At 42.1% G+C, this 18,092-nt stretch overlaps 1 protein-coding gene across 11 annotated transcripts in view; it reads left to right on the top strand.

Annotated features, from left to right (window-relative positions):
- The window catches only part of tnrc6ba (trinucleotide repeat containing adaptor 6Ba), a 149,218-nt gene extending 131,341 nt beyond the window's left edge, over positions 1–17,877 (top strand). For all 11 annotated transcript variants that reach the window (XM_078531788.1, XM_078531789.1, XM_078531795.1 and 8 more), the window contains 12 exons: positions 3,138–3,272; positions 3,752–3,886; positions 4,424–4,516; positions 6,335–6,527; positions 6,642–6,797; positions 10,248–10,409; positions 10,901–11,047; positions 12,075–12,170; positions 12,876–13,085; positions 13,955–14,034; positions 15,944–16,083; positions 17,162–17,877. In XM_078531788.1, the coding sequence (XP_078387914.1) occupies positions 3,138–3,272; positions 3,752–3,886; positions 4,424–4,516; positions 6,335–6,527; positions 6,642–6,797; positions 10,248–10,409; positions 10,901–11,047; positions 12,075–12,170; positions 12,876–13,085; positions 13,955–14,034; positions 15,944–16,083; positions 17,162–17,531 (1,917 nt within the window). In that variant the 3' untranslated portion in view covers positions 17,532–17,877. The remainder of the gene's footprint in view (positions 1–3,137; positions 3,273–3,751; positions 3,887–4,423; positions 4,517–6,334; positions 6,528–6,641; positions 6,798–10,247; positions 10,410–10,900; positions 11,048–12,074; positions 12,171–12,875; positions 13,086–13,954; positions 14,035–15,943; positions 16,084–17,161) is intronic.
- The last annotated feature ends 215 nt before the right edge of the window (positions 17,878–18,092 follow it).

Raw genomic sequence — 18,092 nt, 5'->3', positions numbered from 1 at the left:
TAGCAATTTATTTTGCCTTTTATTCGTTCTTTCTAGTAAGTAGCTGAGGGAGAGACATTGACCAGGAGACCAGAAAAAATTCCTACTCTTCAAATTGTTCCGATAGATCTTTAATATTTTCCTGAACCTTACTGGAACAGAGAGATATATCACATTCTAAGGGAAGCAACTTTTGTAATGCAGCCACTCAGTTGGTACTTTAGTGGTTAATCTAGGTTATCACTCAAGTCATGGAGTGGGACTTGAGCCCACAGCCCTCTTGACTTGGAGGCAGGCATTTACCTATGAGCCAAGCTGACAGAATTTCTTTCTGTTCCATTTAATGTAAGCTTAGGTTCATTTTTTTTGTTAGTGGCTGGTCAGCTAATGGAAAGCAACTTGTATCTGCCACTGCCAAACTTTTTATTTTGCATATTTAATTCTAAATTTGGCCCAAAAATGGATCATCTGTGGAATATTTTCAGAGTCTCACCTTCCATTTCCCTGACCCCTTGTTAAAATTGAGTTTACAATCTGATCCATTCGAACCAAACAATTCTTAAGTGTCTTTTTGCCTGCATTTTTATGTATCATAAGTGGATTATACTAATTATTAAGGTTATCAGTAAGTTTTTTGATCATCAAATTTAAGCCTTAATTCCTTCCCTAACTGATTTTGGACTTGGTAAAAGTTGTTGTGTTCAGGCAGCACTGAATTCCATTGGTGTAAATACTGCAGATGAGCTAAGGCTATTGTGTATGTGATGGTTGTGTAGTTCCGTTTCCATTACAGCCTGTCTGCTAAATCTTAGATAGCAGCAATGAATGCACTAACATGTAGCTCTGAGGTAAAGTGCATGGCATATGGAAAGGTTAATTTTGTGGAATTTTAGATTCTAGATTCTTGCAGCAACCAGGAAAATAAGGACCCTGCAGTGGAATGAATTGCTCGAGCACTGCAGAAAGCTCCGTAGCCCACGTATTTTCTGTACCCAGCTGGGCTTGTATGTGAAAGTTTGATTAAGGCACTAATTATATCTAACTGTGTGTGTGAGCCTAACTGCTTTCTCTTCTCGTTTTTGTTTCTTCCTTCTGCCATTTCCACACTCATCTTTGTGCTGTTTCTTGTCCGTTTTCCCAACTGCATGCTGATTGGCTAACCCTCCTTCAGCTGACTTTGCCTTTCTCCAATCAAGATGGGTGTCTGTCTGACGAGGCACCTAACTCGCCCTTCTCCCCTCCTCCGAGCTGCAAGCTGTCTCCCTCGGGCACTGCTCTACCCACCGCCAGCCTCGGCTGCATCGGCTCTGGTCTTAACATGCAAAATCTAAACGCTAGACACGTAAGGGCTGCTTTCTGAATGTGTCTTCTGACTGGGATGTTGTGATATTGTGCGATCAGTTCCATTCTAAGCAAACAAATCTAAGTGTCTTTTCATGCCTAGGTTTTGTTATGTGCTGAAAAGGGAATGAACTAATTAATAAGGTTATCAATAATTTATTTATCATTAGCAAATTTAAACCTTGACCTTCTCTTCCCCTTTACGCAAGTTAAATTCTGGTTGTTATATGTTTCTCTCTATTCCTCTGAACCAGTTGTGATGCTTCTGTACTACAGCAACATTAATCATGATAAAGAGAAAAAGGATGAAGTCGACTACTTCAAAATCACTAATTGGAAAAAACACTAATATTTGCAGTATTAAAAAACATTTGGTATACTGTAAATTATGCCAAATAAACTTATACTGCACCATGAACTATTTTCTAGTAACTAGAATTATATTTTTAGAGCTAGCAACAATTGTTTTTTTAATACTGCAAAGTATACATTTTTCCTTTCGGTGGGTAAATACTATTCTATTTTCTTTTGGTCTTCACACACCAACTTCAGTTAGGAAGGCTTAACGAGGGGAGTGAGGAACTTGTCTTGCGATCAGCAGATTTGTCCCTTATTTTCCCCTCGTCCCCTAGAGTGGACACACTTGAACAGAGCTGAGAAGGGTTACCTCATTGTATGAAAGTTCACAATTGTGAACTTTTAGGAGCTCTTGAGTGCAGCTCTGAAGCCTGCATTCTTCTCCTCAACTGTTTAATAGCTCATCTCTGTTGCTGCACCAGAAGTACTTTCACTGAGATGACAGTAAAATGTAATGATGGATTTGCAGATTTTTCATAGTACGGCCACTTATACTATGGATAAACAGTCTAATTCAGACTCTGTCTCCAAGGCATTTTGAGAGATAACATAGTGGAATGAAATATTGTTTCTTACAGCCCTTTCACAGGATGGACAGACAACGGGAAGTGGGTGGGACTGTTATAGTTGTGGGAGCAATTTCATGTCCTAAGTAGAGAATATTGCACAACACTGAACAGATGAGAGCTCAGGCTGATCCCTGAGGCTTCAGAACCTGAGAGGTTAAAAATTAGCCTCTTAGGTTTACCTTTCCAAATAGGGGAAGAGTGGTCATATCACAGAGGGTCCCATCTCTGGAGTGGATGACAAAAATAAACAGTTAGAGAGCCTTGTCACAGTGGAGCACTCAATAAGGGAAAATGTCCATCATTTTGGGATTGCCCCCACCTTTCCAAATGGTATACTCCACTCATCAATTGTGGAACAGATCCACCACTGGAAAGGAAGGGGAGCAAAGTGATCAATGCATTGCTATCACTACAGAGGTGAGACTGATGCGTGGATCAACTGCAGGCCGCTTTTGAAGCTGAATTACTTGTGACATTTAGGTGGGAAGTAGACAACCACTGGTAACAAATATCAAAACACTCAGGAAAATTAGATAGTCCAGTGTGGAGTCAACACAGATACTCAATCTCTGAGAATCTGAGACCCACAGTGGAGTGCTTCATCACTTGGGGATTGGGAAAAAGGAGACTTGCAGTTAAAACAAACTTCTGTTACTTCTATGACTACCTTTGGTTGTGCTATAGGCTGTTCCTCTGCTTGGTAGTAGAATAGCATGGTGATGGGCAAATGTCAGCACAAGAACTGGATTTAGAGGCTGGTTGCAAAGATTGTGTTGATGTCTGCATCCTGCGGTGACATCCTTCCTGATTGAATTAGTATTTAAGTGATGCATGAAAGTGTTCACTGGCAGACAATCTAATTGATTTAATGTTTCCCTCTCTCTTTCATAGAATGGCAATCATGGTTTATTTGGCGGTAGCACAGCACAATCCAGGGGTGTGCATACACCTCAAGTGCAACCCATGAATTCATCCCAGCCTAACCTTCGGGCTCAAGTGCCTCCGCAATTCCTGCCCCCTCCTCAGGTATGTAACACTAAGTCACCTCTGAGCTACAGAGCCTTTCCATTCTCTATCTACTCTTGCTGTACATTTATTTGGAAGATAGAGTGGGGGTATTTGAATTTCGGGAGTAATAGACCAGCTCTTGAATAGAGATTCAAATCCAACCCAGGCGAATGGGCTAGACTTTACAATGGATGCTTGATGGTATCATTGAGTTCGTGTAATGGGAAATAATTTCATTCTTCAGCATTGGCATCCCTCAATTATTAATAGACATTCCACCAGAGAGTTAGAAATGCTGCTAATCCATGTCACTTTCATTACTGCTGTACTCCTTGCCTCTTGATCAGCAGAGAACATTAGCAGTCCTAATTCTGAGGTGAATGCAGAACTATTGTTGAGAGAATGCAGAACTGCTGATTAAGGTTAGAAAATTGGAGTGTTGATGACTGCTGTTTTATATATTAATGTGCTATGTGGATTCCTTGCTCTGATTGTAGGTTCCTGCCTCCATGTTGAAGCATGCCACTCCGAATGGCGCCCTGAACCCAGCCCTATTTAGCCTTGGTCCTCAACTATCCCCTCAGCAAATAGCTATGCTCAGTCAACTTCCTCAACTCCCACAGCTCCAGTTGGTAAGTAATGTTCTTCCACCATGATGTTGTAATGCCAGTTGGCTGTGTCGTTTCTGCTCGGCTTCATAGTGTGACGTGGACCATTTATGTAGAACGATGGCATGCTGATGCAGATTCTGAAGGGTAAAGGGTTCTCCTGCGATTGCAGCACATCTTCAAAGCTGTGCAGAGCATCTCTGCATTCAATTTGTGGTTCAGTGTAATTTTGATTTTTCTGCTTTGGGTGAAGCAGTCTTACCTTATTCAAAGTTTAGATCTTCCACATATCCAATGGTGTTACAAAACATCCCCAAGTGTACAAATTGCATTGGAGGGTGGCAGATACAAGGAGCGATGAATTTTATGTCCAGATTGCTTGTTGAATGTAACAAAAGGCAAAATGTTTCATGCCACCTAATTCCTGAGTCTGACCTTGATGAGAATGTAAAGTGTACAACCTAAAACAAAGTAAGCAAAATCAGTTAAAAGAATCTGGTGGTCTCATTCACTGTGACTTGTTGCCCCCATTCACTCTGGCATCTTGTCCTTCCTACACAGGCCTACCAGCTCTTGATTCAGCAACAGCAGCAGCAAGTGCTGCAGAACCAACGGAAGCTCTCTGCCGCTGTCCGACAACAGCAAGAGCAGCAAGTATGAGATGCTAAACATATGAATCTGTGACATACTGACATTCTTACTGTTTCATTTTATGTTGCAAAAGGAATTTGGAGAACAACCTTAATGCTTTTTTTAGTGACTGGGGATGACTTTTATTTAAGATATCTCCCTTCACTGCCACTTGCTACCACTCTTTCTTAAGCCAGGAGTGTTGAACAGTCAAATCCACAAATAGCAGCAATATCACTGGTGCATCACTATCAGTGCTGCACCCCAGTTTAACCTTCAATTAACAGCATTCAGCTGGGCTGGTTAGAATCTGTTGAATCTTGTACCTGTGCCTGGGGTTGCCTCACATTGTGGTGGAGTGCCTGCTGACCCTACTGCATGCAGTCTTAACAAGCTAGCTGGGGAATATTAAAACTCACGTAAGGGAAGTGGCCCAGAGTGACAGCTGGTTCCAGGATATAATTTTTTTCTGCCCTCTTTCTTTCCTCAAATAATCTTCCATTTAGGCCCACTCTCCCAAATCTACTTTCTAGTTACCTTTGAGAATCACCTGAAGTGGCTGTAGTGCAGTTTAACTTGGTAATTTATTTGATATTTTCAAAATAATAAAAAGTGAAATGAATAATTAGTTAAACACACACACACTGGTTAAAACCAAACATAACACTTGCTGAATAGATTAAAGTCTATTGTGATTCATGTGAGATATGGTCACTGGACGACATGAAAATAAAAAACTGCATATGTTGAAAACCTAAATTTAAAATTGGAAAATTATAAAAATATACATGTTGATTCATCTTTAATAGACAGCTTTCCTGTATTGTAGCCTTTAGTTAAACCAGTGTTTGGCATCACACACTGATGCGGTGAAGTTTGACCTTCCACATTGATTTCCAATCTTATTTACACATCCCCTGGAGCAAACAACAGACAAATGTGCAGCATAGGAAGGCAAGATAAACAGCAAAGTGAGCTGACTGCAGCTTTCGTTGCACATCTCTAACTGGATACAGAGCAACTTCCGGAGATGGGATGGAGGAGTGGTGGTTTGAACACTGCGCAGAGGGGCGGGAGGAATATGTTTGCTCTTTGAACTGCAATGTGTTCAATGACATTGCGCACTCATCAGTGACCACCCCCCTGCCCCCCCTCATGAAAATCCTGTTGAGAGTTCAGATCATGAGGAAATCGAAGGCTCAAAACATTCAGCTCACTGCAGATTAATCCAATAAGGTTTAAAAGATTTTAATACTGAACTTGCATCTTGAATATTACTGTTGAGTTTCCGCTGCTTGCTGTGGACCATTCATGGTGAAGTCATGAATTCTATCCTTGTCATAGACTTTTTTTAATCTTCACTTTATCGAGTCTAACTGGGAATTCATTTCAAGTGGAGGGAACAGTAATTTGGAAGTTTACAATCAGGTCATGGAAGTTTTTAAATACGTGTTCCAGTATATGAAAATTTATTGATGTAGATTTCAAAAAACTTTTATAAATACTCTTCTTCCTTTCTAAAACTCTTCCCTCTTCCTCAGACATTTTCCTGTACCCTGCCCAAGTGAACATTCACTCTCTAAACTCCCATTAGATAAATGTCGCCAGGCTGTTCGACTTTTTGTGGGAGCAGGGGAGTGAGAGAAGGGAATCATTGTGACCTCTTTCTTGGAGGTTCTGTTATCTTGCGTTAAAACATGGGTTTAATTTTCATTAGCCTTTACCATTCAGCACTTAGAAGGTTGGGTGGGTGGAACAAACCAGATTACTGAATAATGGAAATGAACAAGTGACCCTCTATGAACCGTATTTAACACTCACTTGTGTGGTCTTTTTTCTCAGCTTGCCCGTATTGTAAACGCTCTGCAGCAGCAGCAGCAACAGCACCGACACAACAGCACCCCTGGGATGAAACACTCACCATCGCATCCCGGCATACCCAAGCAGCACCTGGATAATGTTGTGCCTAATTCTCTTCCCTCTGGCCTTCCAGACTTCCAGACCAAAGGACAGCTTCAGCCGGGTTACCCAATGGGTGAGTCACCTCACCAGGTTGTCTTGTGTTTTTTAACCTGTTCTTTATACAAACCTTTTACACGGGGCCCCTGGATTTTGAGTGAACAACACTAAAATGTCTTTTGTATTTCAGGCCTGGGTTCAAACATGAACGTAAACCAGTTAGATGTCAACAGTATTGTAGGAATGAAGGAACCTCAGTCCCAGCAATCCCGGCTGAAGCAGTGGACAACGATGGAGGGTCTCTCCCCTGCCACTCCGCCGCCAGATCACAACCCCCTCAAAAACGGTAACTATCCAAAAAGTACATGGAGCTTTGCACTGAACACACATGTCAACTTCCACATTCTTCCTTTCTTTAAACCTGGTGCTGAATGAAGACTTTTGCAGTGTTACTTGCGCTAATGGATGCTTTCTATTTCCCTTTCGGTTCCTTTCTCCTACAATCTGCAGCCTTTCAAAACCCAAATTGATACCTAATCACTTATTTACTGTGCCTTCTGTCTTCCTCTTTTCAACTTTGGTATTGTCCTAAATTTTACGTCTTGGACTTTCACTTTGGTTTCTCAATCAGGCTCAACAGCTGATTGATTATGAATAATGAAGGCACTCATTTTGAACATAACCGTCATATAATAAATTGGAGTGTAGGAACCCTTGGCTTAGATTTCTGTTCGCCTTTGAAGTTGCCAGATTAGAATGTGATGCTCCTTACCGTCAAGCAGCCTGTTGGCACTGTCTAGGTTCAGATCTGAAGAATATTGAGTTCAGTGAGGTAGCAGAGGACTTCTGGAGCCTGCAGAACTGAGCCCTAGCAAGAGTCCTAGCAAGTGATTAGAAGGCAAATGGAATGTTGTTGTATATTGCAAAGGGAATGAAGTATAAAAGTAGGGATGTTTTGCTACAGTTGTATGGGGCATTGATGAGACCGCATCTGGAGTACAGTTTTGGTCTCCGTACTTAAGAAAGGACTATAATTGCATTAGAAGCAGTTCAGAGAAGGTTCACTCGACTGATTCCTGGGATGAAGGGGTAATCTTGTGAAGAAAGGTTGGACAGGCTGGGCCTGCATCCATTGGAGTTTAGAAGAATGAGAGGTGATCTTATTGAAACTATAAGATCCTGAGGGGTCTTGACAGGGTGGAGCTGAAAGAATGTTTACCCTTGTGGAAGAGACCAGAACTAGGGGACACAATTTAAACATAAGGTGTCTCCCATTTAAGATAAGATTTTTCTTCTCTGAGGGTCATGAGTCTGTGGAGCACATCACCAGAGAGCAGTAGAGGCAGGGTCATAGAGCCATAGAGGGCTACAGCCCAGAAAAAGGCCCTTCGGCCCATCGAGTCTGCGCCGGTCAAACAAATACCTAACTATTCTAATCCCCTTTTCCAGCACTAGGCTCATAGCCTTGTATGCCATGGCATCGCAAGTGCACATCCAAATACTTCTTAAATATTATGAGGGTTTCTGCCTCTACCACCCTTTCAGGCAGAGAGGTCCAGATTCCCACCACCCTCTGGGTGAAAAAATTATTCCTCACATCCCCTCTAAACCTCTTGCCCCTTACCTTAAATCTATGCCCCCTGGTTATTAATCCCTCCATCAAGGGGAAAAGTTCCTTCCTGTCTACCCTATCTATGCCCCTCATAATTTTATACACCTCAATCATGTCCCCCCTCAATCTCCTCTGCTCCAGGGAAAATAACCCCGGTCTATCCAATCTTTCTTCATAACTAAAACTCTCCAGCCCAGGCAACACCCTGGTAAATCTCCTCTGCATTCTCTCTAGTGCAATCACATCCTTCCTATAATGCGGATTCCAGAACTGCACGCAATACTCTAGCTGTGGCCTAACCAGCGTTTTATACAGTTCCAGCATAACCTCCCTGCTCTTATATTCTATGCCTCAGCTAATAAAGGGAAGAATCCCATATGCCGCCTTAACCACCTTATCTACCTGCGCCGCTACCTTAAGGGACCGGTGGACATGCACGCCAAGGTCCCTCTGATCCTCGGTGCTTCCCAGGGTCCTACCATTCATCGTGTATTCCTGTGCCTTATTTGTCCTGCTCAAGTGCATCACCTTACAGTTATCCAGATTAAATTCCATTTGCCACTGATCAGCCCATCTAACCAGCCCGTCTATATCCTCCTGTAATCTAAAGCTATCCTCCTCACTATTTACCACCCCACCAATTTTCGTGTCATCGGCGAACTTACTGATCAGCCCTCCTACTTTCAAGTCTAAATCGTTTATATATATATCACAAACAGTAATGGACCCAACACCGATCCCTGTGGAACCCCACTGGACACAGGCATCCAGTCACAAAAACACCCTTCGACTATCACCCTTTGCTTCCTGCCACTCAGCCAATTCTGGATCCAATTTGCCAAAGTGCCTTAGATCCCATGGGCTCTTACCTTCGTTATCAGTCTCCCATGCGGGACCTTATCAAAAGCCTTGCTGAAGTCCAAGTAGGCTATGTCAAATGCATTGCCCTCATCAACACACCTGGTCACCTCTTCAAAAAATTCAATCAAATTGGTCAGATGTGACCTCCCCTTAACAAAACCATGCTGACTGGTCATTGAATATTTTTAAGGCAGAGATAGATTGACTCCCTTGTTAGTCAAGAATCTAAGGATATAGGGAGTTGGCAGGAAAGTGGCATTGAGGCCACAACAAAATCAGCTGTGATCTTATTGAATGGTGGAGAATGAGGGCCTGAATGGCCTATTCCTGCTCCTAAACCATATGTTTGTATGTAGTCTAAAGAGCATGATGTGGTGGTGTTGAATCAGAAGTGGGTCACTTAGCTGTGGTTATTTTTTTTTAATTGACTGTGACACTTAGTGTAAAACATCAATAAATTCCATTTGAATAAGTTGAAAGTTTTTAATTCATTTACAGGATGTGGGCATCACTGGCTAGGCCAGCATTTATTTCCCTAAATGTCCTTGAGAAGACAGTGGTGAGCTACCTGCTTGAACCACTGCAGTCCCTGTGGTGTAGTATACAAAAAGAGAAATAAACCCAGTCACTTTTGTCAGTTTTTTTTCTGCTCCCTAAGGTAAAGAGGGAAGGTTCTTGGGCTAACGAGCCAAGGAGGGACCCAGTCTGAAGAAACATCTAATGGCAACAAAAATTAGACTTTAATCGTCCTCCAGGCTTATTTAGGCAGCTTACCTATAGGGTTCTTCTGAGCAGTGGGTTTAAAGGAACAGGCCAGAATAATAACTAAGCATTGCAAAAATGTTCTATGCCCCAGAGTACTCGTCAGCGATGTTATTGGCGGTAGTTAACTTTAGGATTCAAATTGCAAGCAGTTTTGTGTGTGGGTGATGGATTTTGGGATGTTTGATTGGAATTTGCCTCTGAGAGTCAGTTGTGAGACCAGGTGAACTGATCTTTCTCACTAATTGCATTTGGGAACTCTCAGGAGCAGGAAAATGCCATCTGGCTGAATTGAGGAGGAGGTCTGGAGAATACTATTTCAGACTTTTACTCAGCCCAAATTGTTTGAGTAGTTTCAGACACATTTGTTCCCTATCTGATTATCCCATACCAGATTAAGGTGCTACTCATTGATTGCATTGTAGGGATATGTTCAACTGTGTCATGCCTTCCCTTGTTCAGTTCAGATATACATATGCACCAATATCTCTGGAGCTGCGTTGCTGATTACCCAGCTAAATAATCTGCATATTAATCCTATATTTTTATGTTACTTTGCAGGTGCTATTTCTAGCAGCATGGCACCACCGAAGTCTCGAGATAGTCTGCCCTATTATGAAATGATAGCAGGCGACTCCTTGGCCAACCATTCAGGTCCTGCGAGTGACAATTGGTCCACCCCTAAGCTCTCGAATGGTTCCAGCAGCTCGAGTTGGCCTCCAGGTCTGATACTACTTGTATACTATGTTTAAAAAAATAACTTATATGATTTGTTAAAATGTGAGCTCTCTATGATAAACCAGGTTGCACAAGTAATCTCCTTTTGCAATCTGAGAGACTAGCTAACCTTTAAGATAGGAATTCTAAGCCTTTGTATAGTTTGGCAATTCTGATCAAAAGTCAAAGAATAGTGTTTCTGAACAGCGACGAGGCATGACCTGGATTCAGTGCTCACCATGTCCCGGTATCTCAGTGCCTGCCAAAAGAAACCAATTTTAGGGGAACTGCAGCTGAAGCTAAATTCCAACAGGCATACGAGAAATCAGGCACCTCGGTCAGTGCAGCGCTCCTTCAGTACTGTATTGGAGTGTCAGCCTAAGTGATAGTCATTGTGAGAAGTGTGATGCCTTCCAAGTATAAAGTAACAAAGTTGATTAATAAATGTCTTTGATGCATAACCCCACCCCCCACCCCACCCTTTATCTTGGTTTCAGAGTTCCGCCCTGGGGAACCATGGAAGGGTTTTCAAAACATTGACCCCGAATCAGACCCCTATGCGACCCCAGCGAGCATGATAAACAGCTCTGCAGCACCCCCATCCCCGGACTCAGAACACCAACTTCTCAGGGACAGGAGCACAGGTATGTGATCATGATCGATTTACCTTCTGTTTTATGTGCTTTTAGTTTTGCTTTATATTAATGCCCAACAGTGAGCCTTTGATTCAATAATTCCTATTTTGAGATATTTTACAGAACCTCTGGTGAAGGAATAACTGAGCCAGTTGTCTCTTTCTACTAAAATCAGGGTATATTTGCAAGCTTTCTACAGCAGTTAGTCAGACAGTGCAACTTGTGGGCATTTTCATCCAGAGAAAGGCAAGGCGATTCTCATCTTGTACGGTACAATTCTCTTTCCTTAGTGACAGCACAGAAATGATCCATGTAACCCTGAGCTTAAACTGAGTACGGAAATGATGTGTCTCTTAACTGTTGCTAAAATCACCAAGGATCTGAATATTGTTCAGAATGGCACCTGTTCCTGGGAGGACTCCAGCATCCATTCGTCACCTAACAGTAGATTACAGCTATAATGTTGTGTTGGAAGTTTTAATTATTTCTTGCACTCTGTGAAACCAGTACTATCATCGCCTGACTTTGGTTTTTCCCCTCTGCACATGTCACATCAGGTAGAAATTTTACTTAGCAATTTCTTGGACTTGTGTACATAACTAATTTCAGAAAGTTCCAAGTTAAGTCATTGAAGAAGCAATCAATTAGCAAGCCTCATCTGTACTAGAGGAGAAAATTGAGAAAAGCCAACCAGTTGAAAGAATCACCCTGCCGTCGCCTTTTGTCCTTCTTTCTTGTGTCCAATGCTGCAAGTATCGAGTTGCCCTCATTTGTAAAGCAGCCACTGTGTAGTGATCATAATATATAAAATGTAATGGCAGGTTTGTGAAATTTCTGTACTATCTCCAATTGAAACTGTAATGACCACTGGGGCAAAGCCTTGGTTGTTACAGGCCTGCCCATTTGTTACTTGCGGTAGCAGTTGTAGTATTAGAGCAAAATTTCAGTCACAGACACTGTGCATTCTTGGTTTGAATGCTCCCTCTTGTTAAGCTGTGAATTGGGTTGATTACTGGTTCTGTCTTGTTTGTCATAGGGTCCAGTTCCTCCCTGAACACCTCGCTGCCTTCACCCGGTGCCTGGTCCTATAGTGCCTCAAACAGCTCCTACAGCACCGTACAGAGCACTTCAGGTAGGGGCATGTTTTGTTTTCCCAGAGCCTATTATGCGCCTGTATTAACTGTTAGGACAATAATGAAGAAGGACAGGTGCTTGATCTAGGGTTTCTATAAAGTACAAAACCAAATTCCTTGTTTGATCCACATAATGTGTGATGTGAAACTTACTGCAGATAGATTTTTCATAAGCTTACATTTATCTAGCATCTTTAACATATCAAAACATCCCCAAGGCACTTAACAAGAACAATTATCAATAAAAACATTAAACTCTATTCTGCCACAAGTTTGAGCCAGTGGTACAAAACCAACCAGAGTAATTAGCATCTCTCTGGTTCAGCTACACATGCTTCTTAATCTTGATGCCCATCCTCACCCCTTCCATTTGTTTCCTTTGTCACCCAATTGCCTTGCCATTATCGATCGAATTCAGTTATTCCTTGCCCTTCTACCTTATCTGACCTGTACTACAGGTGATCTTCACTCCCAGTCACAGAGATTTTTAGTAAATATGTCATCCACTTTCCAAACAAATTTAATAGATAAACAATTTAAAGGTTCCAGAATCAGATTTTTAAAAATTTTGAACTTGTACCTGAGCCCTCAATGAGAATATCTTCAGCATTTTGTACCATTTTATTTGTTCAGGGGGTTCACTCATAGCCCAGCCTTGCCAATTTTTTTGCATTAACTGGGTCTGAACCATGTTGTTCTTTCAGCCAAGTTCAATGACTTCAAGTCGACGTGGTCTCCAGATCCAATTGGGCATCCCAGGATGTGGAAGAATCAGATGTCATCTAAAAACACTAACCCGCCAACCCGGCCGCCACCAGGACTGACCAATCAGAAGGCCCCATCATCTCTGTGGGGCAGCGGAGCGCCCCGATTCAGCAGAGGGTGGGGCGTACAGGAATCACGATATGCCCTAAGTATGTACCTTGCTCTCGCTTTGTATTTTTCTTTCATTCCATTCTTTCTACCTTTTTCACTTGATTCAATCGAAATCTATTTTAAATCCAGTTACCCTGACACTACAATAATTTTTTTTTGTTTGTTTGCATACCCAATAAGAGGAAATGCTAGGCCTCGAGCCAGTGAACTGATCTTATCTCATTCCCATCCTTTTTGAAAAAAAATCTATTTTCTGTCTAATAGTGTCATCTTGGCCCCAGTGCGCACAGAGAGAATCAGGATGATGACTTTGAGCACATAATCTAGGTTGAACCTTTTAGTGTACCGCTTGAAGGAGTGGTGTATTGTCAGAGGTGCTATCTTTCGGATGAGACGTTATACCCTTGGGTGGATTTAAACGATGACACTGTTGGTGAAGGAGCAGAGGAGTCCTCAATCAACAGCCAGAAACAGTTTAACTGTTTAGCTAGATCTCATTGATGTTAGTGGGATCTTGCTGCCATCAAATTGGCTGCTGCATTTCCCTACATAACAAAACTGCACTTGGAAGTAATTAATTGGCTGTGAAACGCTTCGGGGCTGCATTTTAAAGGCTGAAGAGCACTTTGATGCATCCTGAGGATGAGAAAATGCTATAATTACAAGTCTTTTTCCTCAAGCTTGGCATTAACTAATCATAATCCTGATTTACCTCATTGCCCTTTGACAATCTTTAATCTTGCTAGTGCCTTTCAACATGGGTTGTGGCTCTCAGTGTCAAAGAAACAGCTGACAGCTCTCATCAGTCAGTTCACAGTCACATTGACTGAATTGTCCTTTCGTTTCCAGAAGAAAATGGCACCTTTTTTTTAAAAAAAAACACTAATTTTTTTCCCTTTCTCTTTAGGTTCCAACTGGGGTGATGGCAGTTCGGGTGGATCTAGTCGGGTCAGCTCCTGGCTTGTTCTTCATAATCTCACTCCACAGGTATAGGAATTCTGTAGAATGATCAATAAGGAGAGGCATATCCCAAAGATACTTGAGATTCCTTATGGATTTGCAGTGGTTTCACCAGGATTTTGGCAACGTATAATAGTTAGGATCACCTGGCATTGCATAAAAGTTCCCTGGTAGCCACTAGCTTTGGAGCATAAAGGGAAAGAGAACTAATAAACCTCTCCCTATCGCTGATGAATAAAGGAAAGTTTGTAGGGAGCATTGCCATGTAGCACTGCAGTTGGTTCCCTAAGCAAAGTGTAAAAGGAAAGAGAATATAAATTTAGGATAGGAAGAAGAGAGAGCTGGAAATATAGTCTGAAATGGAGAGCAGGAAGGAGAGAAAGAGAACTGGAGGTATGGACTAAAAGTAGAAAAATATTCCAGGATTCCCTGAAGTTCTTCCTTAAGAGAGCAGTAAGTCATAAAGCATGAAGTTACGGGCATTCATATCATTACAATAGTCGTTTGGTAGTACAGAACTTGTGGGTTTTTTTTCTGCAATACTCGTCTAAGCTTTTCGGGTTGCACTCATCAGGACACTCAAGAATACCAATATAAGGGGGAAAACAACAGTTTATACTGTACGCGAAGAGAGTACTGATTGGTTGGCAAGTGACGTTGCCATGGAGAATGCACCAGTGATGATGACTGACAGTTAACTGCCAAGCATTGTTTGAAATTTAAACCAGGCAGCTTGACCCTGATGGGTCAAGGCGTTACCCTGAGGAATGACTGTCACTTATTTGTTTAGCTGCAGTGTATGTACATGTTCTTTCTGTCTGCAAAGAACAGGGCTCTGTGTATTAATATGTAGCTCTCAGTACATGCAAATGCGCGCCACACTGCGAGCCCAACTGACAACCTTAAATTGGCTGTCAGCGTAATCCTTAGCACATTGAGGATTATTTAGCAAATGTTGTCCAATCACAGGATCACATCTAATGCTGGACACTGTGTTTTGAGTTTTGCAGGCACGGGCTGGTTGGGTGTGGTCTGTATCCTGCCCGCTGCAAACAACGGCTGGGACACGCTGTTTGATACCATTCACCAGATACAGTAAAAATTATTGTTTTTCCCCCTTACATTGGTATTCTTGTGAGTGCCCTGATGAGTGCAAGACGAAAAGCTTAGACATGTCTCTTTTTCTCAGCAATATCATCACAATAGTGTAGTGACACCAAAATACTCTAATGTTTAATAGTGATGGTTTAGATATCACTTGTACTGATTATAAAAACAGTTGATATTGTGAGATATATCACAGTAGCAAAAATCTGCAATAAGTGCAGAAATGCATAACAAACCTCTCGGGTCTGAACAGGAGACGATTAATGTTTATGTTAGAAACCCAATGTGTACCTTATAATCTCTCTGTTACCAATCATTTTAATGAAACAAATAACAGATACATGGGAAAGATGCACTTCTTTTCGTAATGTATTCAAATAAGTGGGCGATAAAACCAAGGTGTAAAGCAGAAAGACTTCATTGCTAACTGGGCATCCTTTTCTCAAAAGCAAGTGAAAATTTTGCTATTTGTTGGCTGATATCATTGACCCAAGAGATGTGTTTTAACGATTAAACGGTTTGTAGCCGCACTATTGGTATATGTCCTGCGCAGTGTACTACTGAGACCGTCGGTCTTTGAATAAGTGTTGGGTTGCAGCTCAGGTGGCATTTGGCCCCAGCAGCCTTTGGCTGGGGAAGGCGGTAGAGTGAGTGGCTGGGGAAGAAATCAAGCTTGATGGTGAAGCCCCTCCAATGGAATAGGCTGCGACAATCACTGTAGCATCACGCATAAGAGTTGACACTTGGCTGAGTGACTGGAGGAAAGTGTAGTGCCAGCAAGTTTTTTTTTAAATGAAGTTTAAAGAGCTTAAATATTGTTTCTTCTTAGATTGATGGCTCCACCCTGCGAACAATCTGCATGCAGCATGGCCCGCTGATAACATTCCACCTGAACCTGACACACGGCACTGCACTGGTCCGATACAGCACCAAGCAAGAAGCTGCCAAGGCCCAGACTGCGCTGCATATGTAAGTCCTGGCTTTGATACGATGTGACTGGTTATTCCTCACTGGCTCCCTCCATTCGTGGGCTCCTAGCCACCAGAAAATGTTCTCTAGTCAGGGAGGTGGGGGCAATCTCATCACGACAAACCGCTGACGGCGGTCCCCTTTTCAAAATTGTTCAGAATTTTAGCGACAAGACAGAATGTGTCCTGGAACACCTTTATCCAAATTAGCAGAACTGTCGGTGAACTTTTCAGCTAGGATGTGAAAGCAGTTCTTTCTGTCAGAGCTTAAAAGCTACCAATACTGAGAATCTAAAATGAAAGGAGAAAATGCTGGGAATACACAACAGATCAGCCAGTGCCTGAAAGGAATTGGATAGCTTAAAATTGTGCTTTGATGCGTTTCATCAGAGTTAGAAACACTATACTGCCTTGTTTTCTCTCTGACACTAACTAATGTGTGATATTTGTAGCATTTTCCTCTCTTGATTTCCAGCAGAATGATTGTTTTTCTGCTTTGGGCAGTACCTCTTGATTGGAGTCAGATGTCCTTAGGGAAAGATTCAACATTGGTTGGACCTGGTAAAACTTCTCTGCCAGTTGAGTCTCTGGTAGCAGTGAACCTTCCTTGTTTATATGGCCTTACCTAGCTGCTTCTCAGGATGAGATTATTGAATCCCAGCTGCTTGTTAAGGCTCCTGGACTCTTAAGTGCACTGTTACAAGGGTGATGCTGACCTGAATTAATAATTCCATTTTCAAGGGAAAAGGTGAGCATATTAGTGGAAAAGAAGAAAACGGAGAAAAAGGATATGCTGGGTGTGCCCCAGTTAACCAACATCTGAAATGGTTCTAATGCTGAACCTTTCTAGCACTTTCTGCATTTCTTTCTTTCTCTTTTTCCTTCCCTTCTAAATAAAAACACAAAAAAAAATGTTATATTTGGGGTTAGGGAGTGGGTGTATATGGAGTTGGGTCACAGTGCTGTGATCTCACTGAATGGAGGAACAGACTCAAGAAGCTAAATGGCCTATGTTCCTAAATTCTACAGGCCACAGGTAATTCTGTCCTCAATTAATTTTATTTTAAACTTGATTGCAGGTGTGTGTTGGGGAACACTACCATCCTTGCTGAATTTGTCAGTGAAGAGGAAGTCAACCGCTATTTTGCACAAGGTCAGTTATCGACACCATCCCCAGGCTGGCAGACACTGGAGACGGGACAGAGCCAGATGGATCCAGTCGGGAGCAGCCTGCACTCGTTTGGCGGGCGGTCTGGCCTGGGACAGTGGAACAGTGCCGGAGGAGTGGGCAGGGGTAGCGGGAACCTGGCGGGAGCCTCGCTTTGGGCAACCCCGAGCTATACAGCAAGCTTGTGGGGAGCCCCGAATTCAGATGATTCGCACCGAATGGGCAGTCCGGCCCCCCTACTACCTGGTGACCTCCTGGGCGGAGGGGCTGATTCAATTTGAACTTTTAAGCTTTCAACCTTTGACCTGTGACCTCGTGAACTTTTTTGAACAGCAGCACTAATGTGTTTTTTTTCAAACTGCAATAAGTTTCAAAACAAGTTTAAAAAAAAGGAGAAAAAAAAGAAAAAAGTGAAACAAATTAAGGGGGTCATCCACAGTCTCTTTTGTGCACATAGACACCTCCCTCCTAATTTTCGGCTACTTTTTTTTAATCAAAAAAAAACAAAAAAACAAAAAAAACAAAAAACATATCACACTTCGAAATACTTGAATCATGAACGCCAACATTAAAAATGTGAAGTACACTTTACCATCAAAAAATAAATAAGTTTTTTTTTAAAACAGTAGTATAGTTTTTCCTTACACGATTTTTTTCCCCCTCCGTATTGAGAAGTTGTTGCAACAGGACATTTACTGAAAACACAAAACAGGCTTTTAAAAAATTTTTTTGCACTGGGCACGTTTCCGTCCTCTTGACATGCAATAGCGGAGACGCGACAGAACCTCACGTATTAAAGCTAGTGATTGACCAGGACAGATACTGAACCTAGTGGCTACTTA

This window comes from Cetorhinus maximus, chromosome 29 (genome assembly GCF_964194155.1).
Source record: "Cetorhinus maximus chromosome 29, sCetMax3.hap1.1, whole genome shotgun sequence".
Lineage (NCBI taxonomy): Eukaryota > Metazoa > Chordata > Chondrichthyes > Lamniformes > Cetorhinidae > Cetorhinus > Cetorhinus maximus.
Note: the sequence above shows the minus strand (reverse complement) of the source record. Positions and strands in the feature narration are given on the sequence as shown.